Below are 20,887 nucleotides of genomic sequence, written 5' to 3'. Positions count from 1 at the left end.
TGCCTTCGCTGCAGAAGAGAGAACTGACAGTCAGCAAGGTGAAACAATTCGTCCCAAAGTCACACCCCTAACACTGGTGCTCAGTTTCAAATCCAGGCCTGCTACCCCAAAGTCATCGTTCTCTCATTATATTACCATAGAAAGAATTTAACAGAAGAAAAGCACATCATATGCTTGGTTTACTTTTGCTGATGGAAATGAAAATGTCCACTACGAGCTGCCAGAGCAGCGTGAGACACCGCAGATACGACTTACTTCAAGGAGGAATCCCCGACACCGATGCAGCCTCGCAAGCTGAGCTTCCTCAGGAATCCACCGCATCGCTTTGAGATATTTTCCACCACTCGACCCTTGAATCAAGAAAATAGGGGAAAAAAATCTTGTTTCTCATGATGTCTATCTAAAAGCATGATAACCTGAAATTTAGGACCTGCATATATTTTCCCAGGTGTAATAGGGGACCGTTTTGGAACATTCCCCCAACTTCCCACTGCTGACCCTGATGCATAAAGGGGCTGTAAGCATTGAAAAATGTTTTCAGTTAAACCATTAAGTAATACAAAAAAATTATTCACTACTTTTTGGAAGCTTTAGCTTTGTAAGGCCTCCACTACCCAGGGCTCTCAGCTACTACACCAGTTAAAAGGCCTTTTGAGGTCAGCTGTGGGAACACTGGCTGCTGAGCAGAGACCTAAAACAATGTTGCTTTAAAAAGGAGCTATTTTTGCTAAACATTACCACTCTAAAAGTTAGAAAATGTATCACAAAATCTCCCTCTCATCCTCCTTAGCAAACACATTCACTCTGAAAAAGGAACTCTGGCTGGCTACTGGCAGGTATATCAGAGGAAGAAAAAAGAAAATGAACATTGATGAAGCACTTTCACTTTTGGGGGCACGATTTTAACTTTCTTATATATATTTTGGCTTATTTAATATCCACAATAACCTCACAGACTCTTACTTCACAATGGAGGCAAGGAAGAGCATGTCTAGAATACAGGAGATCCTGAGGGCATCTCACTTAGTATTACCATGCCCAGGGACTAAAGTCATTGGAAAACTAATGACCTATATACTTCGGGAATGACAGTTTGGGTCACTCCACCAGGCAAAGACCCATGACTAGCTGAGGTGCTTGCTGAAGGCAAAGGGAAGAGAGAGTGGTTAGTAGAAAAAGGTTACACATACCAACTACGACCATGTGGCCATTTACATAAATTAAGACTTTAATTGTCATATTTCCTGTTTTGTTATGAATATGTGTATATGTGCATGAAGCACATACATTTGTTTTCCTACCTCTCTTATTCACTTATCATGTAACATATAATGCACTCACTTTATGTCCTAGTATTTAAGTATTGTTAATTCCACATCATAGTATTTAAGGTACAGGATATCAAGGAGAAGAATGAACATCACTCAAGGATTTCACCTCCTCTTCTGAGGAAAGGGTTAGTGTGTTTTTGGTTGCACATTGGTTGTAATGGGTTGTATCACATTAAGTGTGATTATGACCTTGTTACTGTCTTTATTTGGAGATTAAGTATGGTTTAAGGAGATGCATACTGGTGCCAAGTTGATAAGGGGTGAAATTGTGATGATTAATTTTATGTGTCACCTTGACTGGGCCACAGGGTGACCAGATATTTGGCTAAACATTATTGCAGGTGTGTCTGTGAGGGTGTCTCTGAATGAGATTAAGATCTGAATCAATAAACTGAGTAAAGTAGATTGCTCTCCCTAGTGTGGGTGGGCCTCACTCAATCAGTTGAGGACCAGACTAGAACAAAGCAGGTTGAGTAAGAGAAAACTCCTTCCTGTCTGGCTGCCTTCAGCTGGGACACAGGTCTTTTCTGGCCTTTGGATGCAGACTGAAACATCATCTCTTCTTGGGCCTCAAAATTGCTAGTTTTCCTATTGGAATTTACACCACTGGCTCCGCCAGCTCACAGGCCTTCAGCCTTGGACTGGAGCTCTCTTGGGTTGCCAGCTTGCTGACCACAGATCTGGGACTTCTCATTATCACAAGACTCAGCTCCCTATAATAAATCCCTCCATGTATCTATACACATACATATACTATTGCTTCTGCTTCTCTGGAGACTCCTAGTGCAGACTGGATCCATTAACTTCATTTTGCAAATAAATTAATAAAATCATTAAACTGCCGAGGTTACATGTTAGTGAGCAGTAGAGTTGGTGTTTATCTAACAGGTTTATCTGATGCTAAAGCCCAAATGCCCTGCACAACTACTAATCCACAAAGAAGGAAACATGGTAAAGATCCTTAAAAAAAAATACTATTATCCTCACTTCATAAAATAGCAACCCTGGCACTGAACTATAAGTAAGCATTAAGGATTTACTAGGATACATCAAACCACAGGACCACAGGAGCAGGGCTCACACATCCTGCTAACCGGCTAACATATTCATTAAGCTGAAAATCCAAACTCTGATATTGCTAGTGGCTTTATGCTTTCTGGAGTGCTGCCTAAGTTAATCATTTGTTTTTGAAATAAAATTCCAGACAGCTGTAAAATAAATCCATCACTAAAGGAAAAAAGAAAATGACCCGGAAATCCAAGATAATAAATATTTAAGTACTGAATTAAACAGCAAAAAGTCCTCCAAAACAAACACCAACAACCGAAAAAACAACTCCACACCAATCTCTACAAATGAAGCACACAATATATTTTTCCCCATTTCAAATTAGTTACATTTATGTATGTTTTCTACTCTTCCTTTCTTTGGAATAAAAGTTTTTGTACCAGAAAAAATATATATTATATTCAGAATTTTTTGCTTTTTTCCAAACAAGAGAAGAATATGAGCAAATCCTTTCCAAATGCAAATATATACTCACTGATCAAACTTATCTATTAGGTAGTATATTGTTGGTGTGTATTTTAGAATGAAGGGCTTTAGAGAAAACCAAGGCCTAAAGGAGGGTTCCTTATAGTTATGATGTTTAGATTAACATACTACTTGGCTATTTCTTGCTTTTGGCCTGGCTGAATCTTTAATAAACATGACGACACTGACAACAAGATGTCCAACTTCTAAAGATGTGGAAAAAGTCTAAACATTAAGAAAAAACACTTATTCAGGAGAGAGCAATGCTCAAGAAAGGTTCAATGCCACTTGTCATCTGAATGCTTTATTCTGCCTTTTCTTTGAAATGTGACAGTCATGTAGCCTATTGTTCAAGGAACCTAGTTTCTCTTCTTCCTGAGTGACCTTGTGTAAGCTACTCAAACTTTACGTGACTCAGATTCTTTAATATGCCATTCTCGAGATGATTAAATTAATATATGCAGTGCTCAGAACAGTGCCTGACATCCAGTAACTACTACCAGTGTATTATAACCCAGAGCTTGGCACCTTCTCTCTTCTCTTGACATATCCACAAATCACCATTTTTGTCCCAAATAAATGAATTTGAGATCATCAGTTCATCCATGGAATGCTTCCAGGGTGACTACTCAGGGGGGTCCTGTTAGAGACTATGGGAGGCTCCAATACTCAGTTCATAATCCAACCTGGATTCAAGGTGTTAGCCCAAAAGGGGAACTAAATAGTATAGGACTAGATTGAAACCCCTGTGCCAGCTATTTACAGATTCATATGTAATTCTTTACAGAACTGGTGAACCAAACTGGTCTCTCCTTTGGGAAGGACTCTTAAGCATTTCTGCAATGTGTTAAGATGCAGTCAGCAGGCAGCTAAACTCTGAAGTCAAGTAAGGCACAGGTAGTGCTATTTATTAGATGTAGTATTTTTTCATGTCTTAATTTAAAAGTTTAAAATGTGCCCTCCAAAACATTAAATAGTTTGAGAAAACATCAAAGAAAACTGAGGAAACAATAAGACCGACAGAAACAGAAATTTTTTTCAAGGCTTTTTAAAACAATGACCTTCCTTTGGTCAGTAGAAATGACTACAATTTCTAAAATTTAGTGTTCTCCTCAACATCATTAAATAAACACAATGAATAAAGATCTAGAGAATCATCAGACTGAAGGGGAATTACATGTCAGCATGTCTGGGTCAGGCATTGTTGCAATTATTGTTGTTAAGTCTGCAAAGGGTACTGAAGTACTTATTCAGGGGCCACAGTCCAAGCCTGGAACTACAGTGTCTCTTTCCAGGACATGTGTGAAGCCCCAAGTTCCCTGGTGCACTCCAAGCTCAGAGCTTCACAAGGTGAAGGGATGGTGGGAAGTCCTACGCTCAGCCCGAGGTGCTATAGGCGCTCTGCTCCACTAGCTTGAGATGGGGCCCAAGACTCAAGCAGCAAATAGCTAGAGGAGGAGGTGGGGGGCCCACAACCAGCCACAGCTCCTGCAGAAACCACGAGCTTAAGTAACCAGCAGGAAATTGTTTGGGCCATCTCACTGTTAAAAACATTCATTTCCTTAGCCTTTAAAAAAGACACAAAACATAGACTTCGGCAAACATGTTTGATGAACATCCTACACAGGTACTGAATTAAATAAAGTGCAGTTTCTCTCTGTGACTGAGGCAGCTAAACTAAAAATGAGCAGAGGGTAGGTAAGAAACTTCAGAATCTCCAGACCATTAAAACAGCACTCCAGACAATTACTATGTGCTATGCCCCTCATTACTGCCCTCTTTCTTTGGTTATAGACAGGTATTTGATACTAAGTTGCTGAAAAGAAACTTTTCTCACTTGGTCAGGTTTATCACTCCTAACTGGAGATATTTATGTATTTCTAGATAAATACACCAAAATCCTAGAAGTATAAAAGGCATAAAAGGTTATTTCACTTCTTTACTTTATAGATAATAACACTGAGGCACTAAGAGATTATATGGCTTAAGTGGCCAAGCTGGAGTGACACCTTACGTCTCCAGCTTCACTCCTGAGCCTGTGCTTCTGCCATTTTCCATTCCTGATGCCAAAACAGAATTCTCAGTGGATCTTTCAGATCAATAAATATTTGTCCAGAGTGTCCTAAGATGAAGGCATTCAACCAGGTGTTAATGATGCAGGTGTGAGGCTTTTAAAAGCTGAGTGGTAAAGCTCAGCTTATAAACATGAAAATGGGGAAAAGCAATGTTACTAATACAGAGCAAAAAGTAATACAAAGCAGAATGTTGGTCTTGATGAATGCAAGTACCTTGCAGGTGTTTTCCCTCTCTGTTCTACCTTGGCTCCTTAATATTAAGAGTGAGCAGTTTACTTATCTTTTTAAAAAGTCTTTTATCTAAAACAAGCCTAACTTACCTCCACATCTGTTTGAAAGTTAAAAAGATCTATTCTTTGCCAGTTGCTTCCATCCAGGGCTAAGATGTTCCAAGCCTGGGAGGTAGGAGGTAGGGGAAGAGGAAAAGGGGTGAGAGACATACATTTATTGAGACTATTGAAGGAAGTCATGATTCAGCTATTACTGCATTGCCAAACTTTTATTCCTGACACACATTAAGTTGGTATTAAGATAACAATGTGTTATGTTAAACATAAAAGATGATATTTTAATTTTTAATTGTTTACTTGAACTAAAACTCATCCTCATTCTAATAAAACTTGATATTTATTGATTAAAAATCTAGTTAATACTCTACCTTGGAAATCTGTGCACATCGGCACAAAGTTACTATATCCAAGAAGGAAAATATTCTAGGAAGAAAGGGAAAACACACAAATGAGATGGTGTTAATATTTTACAACATTTACAATTTGAAAAATAAAATCTAATGTGCCATCTGGATATATTGTAAGTTTTTTTAAGACTCCTCGATTTGCAATACACAAGTGCACTACAATTTTACTTCACAACTGTGAAACATCAAATGTTTGCACATTCTGACACTGCTTTAGGCACACTACACAAATCCCCTTAAAAGAGAATCCATTAAACTTTTGTTTCCTTGACATAAACATGGGATAGTTAATCATAACTTGTTCTATTAAAAAACCAACTCTTTAATCTCCCAGGCACTGTGCCTGGTAGAGTTAAATTCTCCTAATTCTCAAGTCCTTAACACACAATGCAAACCTCCCATTTGGTGGCAGATGTATCAAACAGGCTCAGATTACCTGAGCCTGAGATAACATGGCCAAAGCTCGATGATAAAACCTGTTTGGTTTTAGTTGTTGTTGTTTTAGAATGTACTTTAATTTGAATACTGAATATGGGTGTCCCTAATGTTCTAGGAATTCATAATAATTGAAATAATATGAAGAGAGAGAAGCTGAAAAGTCATCATCTCCACATCCTTACGAAGAAGTTATATCAATAAAGAGATGATAACTAAAATGTGAAAGCAAATACCATAAGTCAGTTAGTACTTGCCTCTGATGCTAACTTCCTAACACTAGGCTGATACTTCTTTTTAATTAATACTCCTTTATTAATTGAAGTATCACTGATACTTATATTGGCTTCAAGTATACAACACAGTAAACCCATTTGGTTTTGATGTGTTTGTTCACAAGGCACCAAGTGGAGCTTATTAGTTGGCAAGGTCGGTAAGTGAGCAGCTTCTCCTGAGCAAAAACCAAGAACCACAAAAGATGGGAAAGATGGGGAAAAGAAAAGCAGAGACGCAAATACAAACTTCATTGACATCAGTAGTGCCCCTAGAGGAAGCAGTAACTGTGAGCACGGCAGGGGTCTGAGTGACCTCCTGACACTGGCAGTGGAGGAGATGAACTGCTGATGACAGCAGTGACAAATAGCTGTGTGTCCCTCTGTGCTGTGCCATGACAGCTGAAAACAGAGCAGCTTTTCTGTGAGAAGAAAGGCAGAGGGGGTAGAGGTCAGGGACAATAATAGGATCTCAATTCTAGTCCTATAGGTAAATAAAGTCTGTGTGTCTGTGGGTGGAATGGGGAGAAAGGTGCAATAGCAAACAGCCACTAATAAAGTTCTTCAAAATTCTTCAAAGGTAACAGTGGTGTGTTGGACATCCATGGGCTTGGGGAAGGAAAGCAGATCTGTAAAATAACAGAGTATGGTACCCCACAATAATGTGCCCACTAACAGTGCCACAGGGATAGTGATACACAGATACCATTCTACAATATAGGCACTAATAATTTTTTATTGGAAAACAAAGGATAGAAGCCTAAGGGCTGCATTAGCTTAAAAGACTCAGTTGAACCTGCCAGGAAGACCTGGTGGGTGAAAATGTGTGTGTATATATTTCAGGGTGTCTGCACACCCACACTGCCTCTACGGGAATCCATCTTGCCCCACCCAAAGGCCCTCCTTCCACAGAAGTCCATGTTCTGTGCTGTACGCCCATTCCACAACAGGCCACACTGATCGTCAGCTCTCTAAAACACCAAACCACATAGAGAAATGAGTATGGTACAGTAGAATCATATCTCATGATGGGGTTGGGTTCTAAAGTGTAAGATGAAGGTGAAATGGAGTTAGCTAAGTTTCCCTTGAAAATCCCTTAAAAATGTACCACTTTGGGAACCACATACTCTATCACCTCTTGGTAATAATAATACTCATAGTTATAATAGTTAACACTGAATATATATTTACGATGTGCTAGCCATAGTTTATATTAGTCATCTGTCACAACAATGCTGAAGTGCTATTATTGTCTCCATTTTACAGAGAAGGACGCTGAACACAAAGAGGTGAAGTAACCTACCTACATCACACAGACTGTAAAAGCAGAGCTAAGTCTGAACCCATGCAGCTGGCTTGAGAGCCAAAGCCCATTACCATTACATATACTGCCTTAGAAAGTTTAAAACAGCTATTTTCACTCAGGTTTGGACTAGATGCTATGTTCTTCAACATCAGAGGAAGCGGTTTCTGTTTAGTGAGCATGCTGTATGGAAAACACATGTCTTTAAATGCTAGAATCACAGTAATTTAAGATGGTCACATATTCAGACATGTGAATCAACAGCTGGAACACGTTTCTTATACTCACTACTCAACCCGATGGTTTCTGAATGAAAAAGTAGATTGCCTTTAGTATTTACATTATTTTCCCTCTTCCCACTTCCCCCATGAATATATGTAATGTAATTTGCACAAATAGGCATGAAAGGACTCCGAACTGCCAAACTGTAGCCTAAGCCAAATTCCTGAGTTGTGGTTCAATGAATAAAATAAATGCCCTGAGTGACAGAGCTGGGATACTGGTAATAGAAATAGTGATAGCTAAAGCAGTCAGAGTAATGGGAAATTGCATTCTGTCTCTCCAAAACATTTTTTTCTGGAAATTGCTTCCTACTTCAAATGTGATTGTCATACTTCATTAGGAAAGTATTGCAATGGCAACTTGGTTATACATAAATATATACTGGAGTACCTAGGAGTGGATGGACTTCTGGAATTTGTATTATGTTCCACTGGTTTGTCTACCTTTGTGCCAGAAGACCTTGTTTTAATTATGAAGCTTTTTAGTAATTATGAAGACTTTTTAGTAAGTCTTGATGTCTGTTAATATAAGTTCTTCAATTTTGTTCTTCATCAAGATTACCTTGGTTGTTCTTAGGTATCCTTGGTTCTTTAAATTGCCTTTACATTTTAGAATTAGCACATCAACTTCCACAAGAAAACTTTATGAACTTTTTATTGAGATTGCACTGAATTTATAGAAACTTTGGGAGAACTAAGATTTTTACAGAATTAAGTTTTTCAATACAAAAACCTATATCCCATTATTTATTTAGGAGTTCTTTCATTTTTCATTGTAATTTTTGTAGTTTCCCATGCATACACTCTGTTCATCTTTAAATTTTTCCCCCCTGGTTACATGAGATGTTTTTTCTATTAAAAAGGAAGTTTTAAAATGTCATTTTCTAATTGTTGCTAATAAATACAGTTAATTTTCATTTATTTACCTTATATCCAGCAATATTTCCAAAATCATTTATATATTTTAATGATTTTCTACATATAAAATCAATTCATTTGTGAATAATGACAATTTTTTCCCTTTCCAACAATTATACTTCTTTTTCTTGCCTTATTGAAGTGGCTATGACCTTAACATTATGAAATGGTAATGAAAGAATCTTTTTCTCATTCCCATCTCAGAGAAAAAGCTGTCCCTCTTTAATAATTGATTATGATGTTTATGATAGGGTTTTCTTTTTCTGTCTTATCGATTTTTAAGTTCCTTAGTTACATTCTATATAAGTATCTCAGTTTTCTATGTGCATGATTTTAACATCTTTAACATTTGCTTATTCCCTTTTAAAAAACTATTAAAAATAAGAGCAGATAGTACATAGAGTTCCCATGTATTACCTCCCATCTTCACACAGTTTCCTCTATTATTGACATTTGCATTAGTGTGGTACATTTGTTACAGTTAATAAACTAGTATTAACAGTCCACTTATGTATGGATTTTTTCAATAAGTATATTGGAAAAAATTTTTTGAGATTTTTCAACCATTAAAAAAAAAATCTCATCTGAAACATGTAGCCCTAGAATATCGAAAAAATTAAGAAAAAGGTATGTCATTAACGTATAAAATATATGTAGACACCAGTCTATTTTACCATTTACTACCACAAAAATACACTAATCATAAAAAGTTAAAATTTATCAAAACTTACCCACACAAACACAGATCACACATGGCACCACTCAGTCAAGAGAAATATAAGTGACACATAAAACAAACAAAATATGTTAACCAACTGCTTTTGCTATTGGTAAGGCTTCTTGTCAACAGTAGGATATTAGTTGTTAAGTTTTGGGGAGTCAAAAGTTTAACACAGATTTCTGACTGCACATGGGGTCAGTACTCCTAACCCCCACCTTGTTCAAGGGTAAAATGTATTTTCTCTATTAAATTGCTTCTGTTCCTTTGCCAAAGATCAGCTGACTATATTTCCGTGCTTCTATTTCTGGGCTTTCTATTCTGTTCCAGTGATCTATTTGTATATTATTTTGCCAAAACCACACTATCGTGACTACTGCAGCTTTACAGTAATTCTTTAAGTTGAGTAGTGTCAGTCCTCTTTGTTCTTCCTCAGTATTGTAGTGGCTTTTTTGTGTCTTTGTCTTTCCATATAAACTTTAGAATGAGTTTGTCAATACCCACAAAATAACCTAGTGATATTTTAACTGGGATGGACTTGATTCCATAGATCAACTTGGGAAGAATTAATATTTTAACAATATTGAGTCTTTTAGTCCATGAATATGAAATATCTCTCCAGTTATTTAGAACTCCTTTGATTTCTTCATTGGAGTTTTGGAGTTTTCATTATATATATTTGTATAAATTTTGCTAGATTTATACTGAAGTATTTTTGGTGCTAATGTAAATGGTGTGCTTTTAATTTTAGTGTCCAGTTGTTCACTGCTGGCACTTGGTAAAGCAATTACCTTTTGCAAATTAACCTTGGATCCTACAACCTTATTATAACTGATTAGTTAACGGAATATTTTGTCAAGTCTTTGGGATTTTCTACATACACAATCATGTCATCTACAAACAGCCAGTTTTACTTTTTCCTTCCCAATGTATATCTTCTTTTCTTAACTAATTGCATTGGCTAGGAATTCCAGCACTATGATGAATAGGGGTGGTAAGAGGGGACATTCTTTTCCTGTTTCTGATTTGGGAAGAAACCACCCAGTTTCTCACCATTAAGTATACTGTTGGCTGTAGTTTTTTTGTGGCTATTCTTGATCAAGTTGAGGAAGTTCTCCTTTATTCTTGGTTTTATTAGAGTTTTCATCATGAATGGGGTGTTAGAATTTGTAAAATGCTTTTTCTGCATCTACTGATATGACCATGATTTCTTCTTCTTTAGACCACTGATGTAATGGATTACCTTAAATTTTTGAATAATGTTGAAGCATCCTTGCATACCTGAAATAAAACCCACTTGGTTCTGGTGTGTAATCCTTTTTAGACATTGTTTGATCTATTATTTTGTTGATTTTTGCATGTTCATGAGAGATATTGTTCTATAGTTTTTCTTTCTGTAATGTTTTTATCTAGTTTGGATATTAGAGTAATGCTGGCTTCACAGAATGAATTAGAAAGTGATCTGTTTCTATTTTCTGGATGACACTGTAAAGAACTGGTATAATTTATTTCCTATATGTTTGGTGAAATTCATTAATGAAACCATCTGGATCTGGTACTTCCTGTTTTGGAAGGTAATTAATAACTGATTTAACTTATTTAATAGATATATGTCTATTCAGTTTATTTCTTCTTGTGTTTGCTTTGGTAGTTGTGTCTTTCAAGGAATTGATCCATTTCATCTAAATTATCAAATTTGTGGACATAAGAGGTTATCATAATATTCCTTTATCATTTAATGTCCATGAGATCATCTCTAATGAACCCTCTTTCACTCCTGACATTAGTAATTTGTGTCTTCTCTCTCTCATTCTTGGTAAATCTGGCTAGAGATTTATCAATTTATTAATCTTTTCAAAGAACCAACTTGTGGTTTCATTTTCTGTTTTCAATTGCATTGATTTCTACTCCAATTTTTATTATTTCCCTTCTTTTGCTTGCTTTAGACTTCATTGCTCTTCTTTCTCTAGTTTCCTAAAATGGAAGCTCAGATTATTGAGGTGAATTACACTGTTTGATTGTTCAAATATACACACCTGGAACAAAGCCCATTATTTATGATATTTAGGTTATGATTATTAGGCCTTTTATATACTGCTGGATTTGATTTGCTAATTTTGTTTAGGATTTTTAAATCTATGTTCATAACAAATATTGGCCTATAATTTCCCTTTCTTAAAACATCCTCATTCAGTTTGGAATCAGGGTTATACTCATAAAATTCTCTCTATACTTTGAAATAGTCTGTATAAAACTTTAGTATTATTTCTTCATTAAATGTTTGGAAAAATTCACAGAGGTTTCCAGGCTTGGAATGCTCTCTGTAGGATGATTTATGAATTTTATTTCTTTAATAGATAACTCTTCAATGTGGTACATAGACACAAGGGAATATTATTCAGCCATAAAAGGAAAACAAATCCTACCATTTTCAACACGGATGGAGCTAGAGGGTATTATCCTCAGTGAAATAAGCTAGGCAGAGAAAGGCAAGTACCAAATGATTTCACTCATTTGTGGAGTATAAGAACAAAGCAAAACTGAAGGAACAAAACAGCAGCAGAATCACAGACTCCAAGAAGGGTCTAGCGGTTCCCAAAGGGAAAGGTGGGGAGGGTGGGTGGGCAGGGAGGGAACAGGGGATTAAGGGGCATTATAATTAGCACTCACAATATAGCTAGGTCACGGGGAAGGTAGTACAAAACCACACACAGGTAATGACTGTATAGCATCTTAGTACACTGATGGACCGTGATCGCAATGGTGTCGGGGAGGACTTGATAATATGGGTGAATGTTGAAACCACAATCCTGCTCATGTAAAACCTTCATAAGATTGTGTATCAATGATACTTTAATTGAAAAAAAAAACAACTTCAGATTCTCTGTTTCATCTTCTGTTGGTTTCAGAAAGTTGTGTTTTTTCAAGGAATTTGCCCATTTTACCTAATCTCCTACAGTTGTCAAATGTATTCCATATAATGTCCATAGTACTTTTAAAAATGGTAATGTCCCTCCCATTTTTTTTTTTTTTTTGTAATTTCTGGTTCTGGTTTTATTTTTATCAGTCAAGTTGGAGAATTATCAATTTTAGTATTACAGATTAACCGTTGATTTTTCCGTTTCATTAATCTGTGCTCTCTTCTTTCTCAATTCTTTTTTTTTTTTTTTTTGAGAGGGCATCTCTCATATTTATTGATCAAATGGTTGTTAACAACAATAAAATTCAGTATAGGGGGGTCAATGCTCAATGTACAATCATTAATCCATCTCAAGCCTAATTCTCGTCAGTCTCCAATCTTCTGAAGCTTAACGAACAAGTTCTTACATGGTGAACGAATTCTTACAGAGTGAATAAATTCTTACATGGTGAACAGTACAAGGGCATTCATCACAGAAACTTTCGGTTTTGATCATGCAATATGACCTATAAACCATCAGGTCAAATATGAATATTCATTTGATTTTTGTACTTGATTTATATGTTGATCCCACATTTCTCCTATTATTATTATTATTTTTATTTTTAATAAAATGCTGAAGTGGTAGGTAGATGCAAGATAAAGGTAGAAAACATAGTTTAGTGCTGTAAGAAGGCAAATGTAGATGATCAGATGATCAGGTGTGTGCCTATGGACTAAGTATTAATCCAGGCTAGACAAGGGCAGCAAGACATCCACGGATGCAGAAGATTTCTCTCAAAGCAGGGGGGGTGAGGTTCTGAGCCTCACCTCTGTTGATCCCCAAATTCTCACCTGATGGCCCCCCTGCGACTGTGCCTGTCTTAGGTTGTTCCTCCCTTGAGGAATCTTACCCGTCTCTGGCTAACCAGTCATCTTCCGGGGCCATACAGGGAAATGTAAAGTTGGTAAGTGAGAGAGAAGCCATATTGTTTGCAAAGGTTAGCTTTTTACTTCTTTGCAGATTTATGCCCTGTGGCTTCTATGCCCAGCACTTGTCTCGAGGTATCTTTACCACCTGGAGGAATTATGATACTCGGTAAATTCGATATGAGGCACGAATTCTATTTAAGGTTTGTAATTAGGAAGGAAGAAGAAAAGCTATAGATGTAGCATATGAAGGAAACTTGGGAGGATTGATTATTTCTTTGACATATCTTCTTGTATAGTACCTTAAGTATGTATAGGTTTTAAACTACTAACTAATTTGCACACACATATTAACATAATAGGAATACGGTGACATAAACAAAGCAAATCTATAATTACCAGCCATCTCCAGTGAAGCCAAGAACACCATTTAGGCACACTAGGCATTTGTGAAAATTTATCTATGATATGATGGATATTTTCCAACTGTACTTGAACCATCAGACAAATTAAAGCAGCCCATTTCTGGGATCTGTTCACATCCCATATGTTCTTTTAACCATAGATAGTCTATAGTCATGAGATTTTGGGGTGCTACAACTTGCACCCCTCCCAACTCCTGGTTGAGTTCCAACAGTACAGATCCAGTCAAATTCGTTGTCTCACTGTATGCACATGCCAGCCTAGACATCTCCCTCCTCCTTCTTATGGCAAGTCCAGGAGACGGTGGGCTGGATGCAGCCACAACCGCAGCATCGTCCGGATCCCTGTGGAGGCTTTTTGATGATCATCCCCCTGGCACAAGTCCTCCAGAGAGTGCTGATGCCGGAAGCTCCTCCTCATATCGTATCTTAGTTCATTTTCTGGGTATCCAAGCTAGGCCTTGATCTTCTGCGTAGAAACAAACAGACCCTTTGCCCACACTTTGACATGCCCTCTATACCACTGTGCAGAACTCATTGGAGGTCAGCACACAGGAACTGCTTTTTTTTTTTTTTTTTTTATTAAGAGAAAGGAATATTATCAGAAAAGAGTACCTCCATAGCTGATCATCTGACACCCTTTAAGTGATCAACATTAAGGATATTTAAAGCATGCGTTGATCTTTGATTTACCAATAGTTTTATCCTGTTAAGGAGTAATCCCCCTTTTCTTTCTTTCTTTCTTTTTTTTTTTTAAATTTTTAATCTACACTTACCTGAAGAATACTATGTTTACTATGCTCTCCCCTATATCAGGTCCCCCCTAACAACCACATTACGGTTACTGTCCATCAGCTTAGCAAAATGTGGTAGAGTCACTACTTGTCCTCTCTGTGTTGTGCAGCCCACCCTCCCCTTTCTCCCTCCCCCCCATGCATGCTAATCTTAATACCCCCCTTCTTCTTCCCCCCCCTTATCCCTCCCTGCCCACCCATCCTCCCCAGTTCCTTTCCCTTTGGTACCTGTTAGTCCATTTTTGGGTTCTGTAATTCTGCTGCTGTTTTGTTCCTTCAGTTTTTCCTTTGTTCTTATACTCCTCAGATGAGTGAAATCATTTGGTATTTCTCTTTCTCCGCTTGGCTTATTTCACTGAGCATAATACTCTCCAGCTCCATCCATGTTGCTGCAAATGGTTGGATTTTTCCACTTCTTATGGCTGAGTAGTATTCCATTGTGTATATGTACCACATCTTCTTTATCCATTCATCTACAGATGGACATTTAGGTTGCTTCCAATTCTTGGCTATTGTAAATAGTGCTGCGATAAACATAGGAGTGCATCTGTCTTTCTCAAACTTGATTGCTGCGTTCTTAGGGTAAATTCCTAGGAGTGGAATTCCTGGGTCAAATGGTAGGTCTGTTTTGAGCATTTTGATGCACCTCCATACTGCTTTCCACAATGGTTGAACTAATTTACATTCCCACCAGCAGTGTAGGAGGGTTCCCCTTTCTCCACAGCCTCGCCAACATTTGTTGTTGTTTGTCTTTTGGATGGCAGCTATCCTTACTGGTGTGAGGTGATACCTCATTGTAGTTTTAATTTGCATTTCTCTGATAATTAGCGATGTGGAGCATCTTTTCATGTGTCTCTTGGCCATCTGTATTTCTTTTTTGGAGAACTGTCTGTTCAGTTCCTCTGCCCATTTTTTAATTGGGTTATTTGTTTTTTGTTTGTTGAGGCGTGTGAGCTCTTTATATATTCTGGACGTCAAGCCTTTATCAGATCTGTCATTTTCAAATATATTCTCCCATACTGTAGGGTTCCTTTTTGTTCTATTGATGGTGTCTTTCGCTGTACAGAAGCTTTTCAGCTTAATGTAGTCCCACTTGCTCATTTTTACTGTTGTTTTCCTTGCCTGGGGAGATATGTTCAAGAAGAGATCACTCATGTTTATGTCTAAGAGGTTTTTGCCTATGTTTTTTTCCAAGAGTTTAATGGTTTCGTGACTTACATTCAGGTCTTTGATCCATTTTGAGTTTACCTTTGTATATGGGGTTAGACAATGGTCCAGTTTCATTCTCCTACATGTAGCTGTCCAGTTTTGCCAGCACCATCTGTTGAAGAGACTGTCATTTTGCCATTGTATGTCCATGGCTCCTTTATCAAATATTAATTGACCATATATGTTTGGGTTAATTTCTGGGGTCTCTAATCTGTTCCACTGGTCTGTGGCTCTGTTCTTGTGCCAGTACCAAATTGTCTTGATTACTATGGCTTTGTAGTAGAGCTTGAAGTTGGGGAGTGAGATCCCCCCTACTTTATTCTTCTTTTTCAGGATTGCTTTGGCTATTCGGGGTCTTTGGTGTTTCCATATGAATTTTTGAATTATTTGTTCGAATTCATTGAAGAATGTTGCTGGTAATTTGAGAGGGATTGCATCAAATTTGTATATTGCTTTCGGCAGGATGGCCATTTTGACGATATTAATTCTTCCTAGCCATGAGCATGGGATGAGTTTCCATTTATTAGTGTCCCCTTTAATTTCTCTTAAGAGTGACTTGTAGTTTTCAGAGTATAAGTCTTTCACTTCCTTGGTTAGGTTTATTCCTAGGTATTTTATTCTTTTTGATGCAATGGTGAATGGAATTGTTTTCCTGATTTCTCTTTCTATTGATTCATTGTTAGTGTATAGGAAAGCTACAGATTTCTGTGTGTTGATTTTGTATCCTGCAACTTTGCTGTATTCCGATATCAGTTCTAGTAGTTTTGGAGTGGAGTCTTTAGGGTTTTTTATGTACAGTATCATATCATCTGCAAATAGTGAGAGTTTAACTTCTTCTTTACCAATCTGGATTCCTTGTATTTCTTTGTTTTGTCTGATTGCCGTGGCTAGGACCTCCAGTACTATGTTAAATAACAGTGGGGAGAGTGGGCATCCCTGTCTGGTTCCCGATCTCAGTGGAAATGCTTTCAGCTTCTCGCTGTTCAGTATAATGCTGGCTGTGGGTTTATCATATATGGCCTTTATTATGTTGAGGTACTTGCCCTCTATTCCCATTTTGCTGAGAGTTTTTATCATGAATGGATGTTGAATTTTGTCAAATGCTTTTTCAGCATCTATGGAGATGATCATGTGGTTTTTGTCTTTCTTTTTGTTGATGTGGTGGATGATGTTGATGGATTTTCGAATGTTGTACCATCCTTGCATCCCTGGGATGAACCCCACTTGGTCATGGTGTATGATCCTTTTGATATACTGTTGAATTCTGTTTGCTAATATTTTATTGAGTATTTTTGCATCTACATTCATCAGGGATATTGGTCTGTAATTTTCTTTTTTGGTGGGGTCTTTTCCTGGTTTTGGTATTAGGGTGATGTTGGCTTCATAGAATGAGTTTGGGAGTATTCCCTCTTCTTCTATTTTGTGGAACACTTTAAGGAGAATGGGTATTATGTCTTCTCTGTGTGTCTGATAAAATTCCGAGGTAAATCCGTCCGGCCCCGGGATTTTGTTCTTGGGTAGTTTTTTGATTACTGTTTCAATTTCTTTGCTTGTAATTGGTTTGTTTAACTTTTGTGTTTCTTCCTTGGTCAGTCTTGGGAGGTTGTATTTTTCTAGGAAGTTGTCCATTTCTTCTAGGTTTTCCAGCTTGTTGGCATATAGGTTTTCATAGTAGTCTTTAATAATTCTTTGTATTTCTGTGGAGTCTGTCGTGATTTTTCCATTCTCATTTCTGATTATGTTGATTTGTGTTGACTCTCTTTTTCTCTTAATAAGTTGGGCTAGAGGCTTATCTATTTTGTTTATTTTCTCAAAGAACCAGCTCTTGGTTTCGTTGATTTTTGCTATTGTTTTATTCTTCTCAATTTTGTTTATTTCTTCTCTGATCTTTATTATGTCCCTCCTTCTGCTGACTTTAGGCCTCATTTGTTCTTCTTTTTCCAGTTTTAATAATTGTGATGTTAGACTCTTCATTTGGGATTGTTCTTCCTTCTTCAAGTGTGCCTGGATTGCTATATACTTTCCTCTTAAGACTGCTTTCGTTGCATCCCACAGAAGTTGGGGCTTAGTGTTGTTGTTGTCATTTGTTTCTATATATTCCTTGATCTCTATTTTGATTTGTTCATTGATCCATTGATTATTTAGTAGCATGTTGTTAAGCCTCCATGTGTTTGTGAGCCTTTTTGTTTTCTTTGTAGAATTTATTTCTACTTTCATACCTTTGTGGTCTGAAAAATTGGTTGGTAGAATTTCAATATTGTGGAATTTACTGAGGCTCTTTTTGTGAGCTAGTATGTTCTCAATTCTTTCATTACACTTTCTTTGAATTTATTTTCTGTGTTTTTCTAGTACATGAGATGGAACCTTTGATCACTGATTTCATCCCTTTTCTACTGTACACATTTAGAGCATTTCCCTCTAAGCTCTATCCCACACATTCTGATAATCCATACTGTCATTATTATTTAGTTTGAAATACTTTCTAATTTCCATTGTGATAGCTTCTTTGTTCCATGGATTTAGAGATGTATAGCTTAAAATTTTACCTTTCTGTTACTGATTTCTAGATTAATTCCACTGTGGTCATAGCACATACTCTACATGTTTTCAATTCTTTGAAATCTGTTGTGATTTACTTTATGGTTCAACATATAATCCATTTTGATAAATATTCCATTTGCACTTAAAAATAAGGTTTCTCCTGAAGTTACTGGATGTAGTGTCCTATATACGTCCCATTGATTACCTGTATGTTCAAATCCCCCCTAAACTTCCTGATTTTTTTGTCTGATTATTTAATCAGTTACTGAGAGGGGTACACTAAACTCTACATATGATTATTTGTACATTTCTCCTATTAGTTCTGTTAAGTTTTGCTTTACATAATTTCAGCTTATTTTATTAAATTCATAAAACTTAAGGTTAATGTCATCCAATTGACTGACCTTTTTATTGTCAAGAAATGTCCCTCTTTATGTCTAGTATATTCTTGCCTTAAAGTCTACCTTGTTAATGTTAACATAACAACAGCTTCTTCTCAGTTAATGTCTCTTTTGCTTTCAACCAAACTGTGTGTCTCCTGTGATTTTTTAAACTCCAGTTTAACAGTTTCTCTTTTGATAGGAGTGTTAAGCTCACTTATATTTAATATAATCATGAATATAGCTTAAATCTACCATCTCACTATTTTTTCTTCTATTTTTCCCATCTCTCCTTTGTTCCTTTATTCTACTTTTAAGACATCTTTGAATCAAACCATTGAATATATTTACATATTTTTGGTGGTTGCTCTGATTACAGTACACATCCCCATTACACTTTACTTTGCATTAATATTATACCTCTACCACCACAGTAATAACACACTTGTATTTAATACTTTATCTTTTGTGCCAACAGTAATATATTTTAGTTGACATGTATGATAAACCTAACAATGCAATGTTAGAATTTTTGCTTTAAAGTCAATTATCTTTTTGATAATTGACTTTAAAGGTATTTTACATTTACCCACATATTTACCATTTATGGTGTGTGTTCTTTATTCTTTTCCATGAGTTTCATTTCCCTTCAGCCTAAAGAACTTCCTTTGCTATTTCTCATAGTATGGGAATATTGGTGATAAATTATCTCAACTTTTGCTTTCCTGAATATGTTTTTATTTTTAAAAAGTAATTTTGCTAAACATATAATTTTATTTTGAAAGACTTCTTTCTCCTTTTCTTACTGTACTTTAAATATTTCATTCCATTGTCTTTTGTTCTGAATTATTTCTCACACAAAATCAATGAACATTCATATCATTATTCCTCCATATATATATATATATGTGTGTGTGTGTCTTCTCTCTCTCATAGTTTGATTCCTTTTGATCTTTGGTTTTCAGTAACTTGACTACATCGTGCCTAGACGCATTTTTCATTATATTCATTCACTTGGCATTCATTGAGATTCTTGAACTGTAGATTATCTGTCATCAGATTTGGAAAATTTAGAGCTATTATTTTTTTTTAATAATTTTATTTTGGTATCATTAATCTACAGTTACATGAAGGACATTATGTTTACTAGGCTCCCCCCTTCACCAAGTTCCCCCCACATCCCCGGTCACAGTCACTGTCCATCAACATAGTAAGATGCTGTAAAATCACTACTTGTCTTCTCTGTGTTGCACAGCCCTTCCTGTGCCCCCCCAAATTATACATGCTAATCGTAATGCCCCCTTTCTTTTTTTCCCCACCCTTACCCCTCCCGATCCACCTATCCTCCCCAGTCCCTTTCCCTATGGTAACTATTAGTCCATTCTTGGGTTCTGTGCTTCTGCTGTTTTGTTCCTTCAGTTTTCTTTTGTTCTTATACTCCATATATGAGTGAAATCATTTGGTACTTGTCTTTCTCCACCTGGCTTATTTCACTGAGCATAATACCCTCTAGCTCCATCCATGTTGTTGCGAAAGGTAGGATTTGTTTTTTTCTTATGGCTGAGTAATATTCTATTGTGTATATGTACCACATCTTCTTTATCCATTCATCTACCGATGGACATTTAGGTTGCTTCCATATCTTGGCTATTGTAAATAGTGCAGCAATAAACATAGGGGTGCATCTGTCTTTTTCAAACGGGAGTGCTGCATTCTTGGGGTAAATTCCCAGAAGTGGAATTCCTCGGTCAAATGCTATTTCTATTTTGAGCATTTTGAGGAACCTCCATACTGCTTTCCACAATGGTTGAACTAATTTACATTCCCACCAGCAGTGTAGGAAGGTTCCCCTTTCTCCACAACCTCGCCAACATTTGTTGTTGTTTCTCTTTTGGATGGTAGCCATCCTTACTGGTGTGAGATGATATCTCATTGTGGTTTTAGTTTGCATTTCTCTGATGACAAGCGATGTGGAGCATCCTTTCATGTGTCTGTTGGCCATCTGCATTTCTTCTTTAGAGAACTGTCTATTCAGCTCCTCTGCCCATTTTTTAATTGGGTTATTTGCTTTTTGTTTGTTGAGGTGTGTGAGCTCTTTATATATTTTGGATGTCAACCCTTTATCAGATGTGTCATTTATGAATATGTT

At 36.7% G+C, this 20,887-nt stretch overlaps 1 protein-coding gene across 8 annotated transcripts in view; it reads right to left on the bottom strand.

The window, feature by feature from the left end:
- Nucleotides 1-20,887, bottom strand: part of FBXL2 (F-box and leucine rich repeat protein 2) — a 117,530-nt gene that overhangs the window by 54,293 nt on the left and 42,350 nt on the right. For 6 of the 8 annotated variants that reach the window (XR_005058638.2, XR_005058639.2, XM_037008652.2 and 3 more), the window contains 3 exons: nt 5,598-5,652; nt 5,260-5,334; nt 256-350 (listed from right to left, as the gene is read on the bottom strand). Coding sequence is in view for 3 of the 8 variants with exons in the window: in XM_037008652.2 (XP_036864547.1) it covers nt 256-350; nt 5,260-5,334; nt 5,598-5,652 (225 nt within the window). In the remaining 5 variants the exon portion in view is untranslated. The remainder of the gene's footprint in view (nt 1-255; nt 351-5,259; nt 5,335-5,597; nt 5,653-20,887) is intronic. The other 2 variants (XM_037008653.2, XM_037008657.2) reach the window with 1 other exon arrangement.

This window comes from Manis javanica, chromosome 15 (assembly GCF_040802235.1).
Source record: "Manis javanica isolate MJ-LG chromosome 15, MJ_LKY, whole genome shotgun sequence".
Taxonomy (NCBI): Eukaryota; Metazoa; Chordata; class Mammalia; order Pholidota; family Manidae; genus Manis; species Manis javanica.
This window is presented reverse-complemented; position numbering and strand designations above follow the sequence as displayed.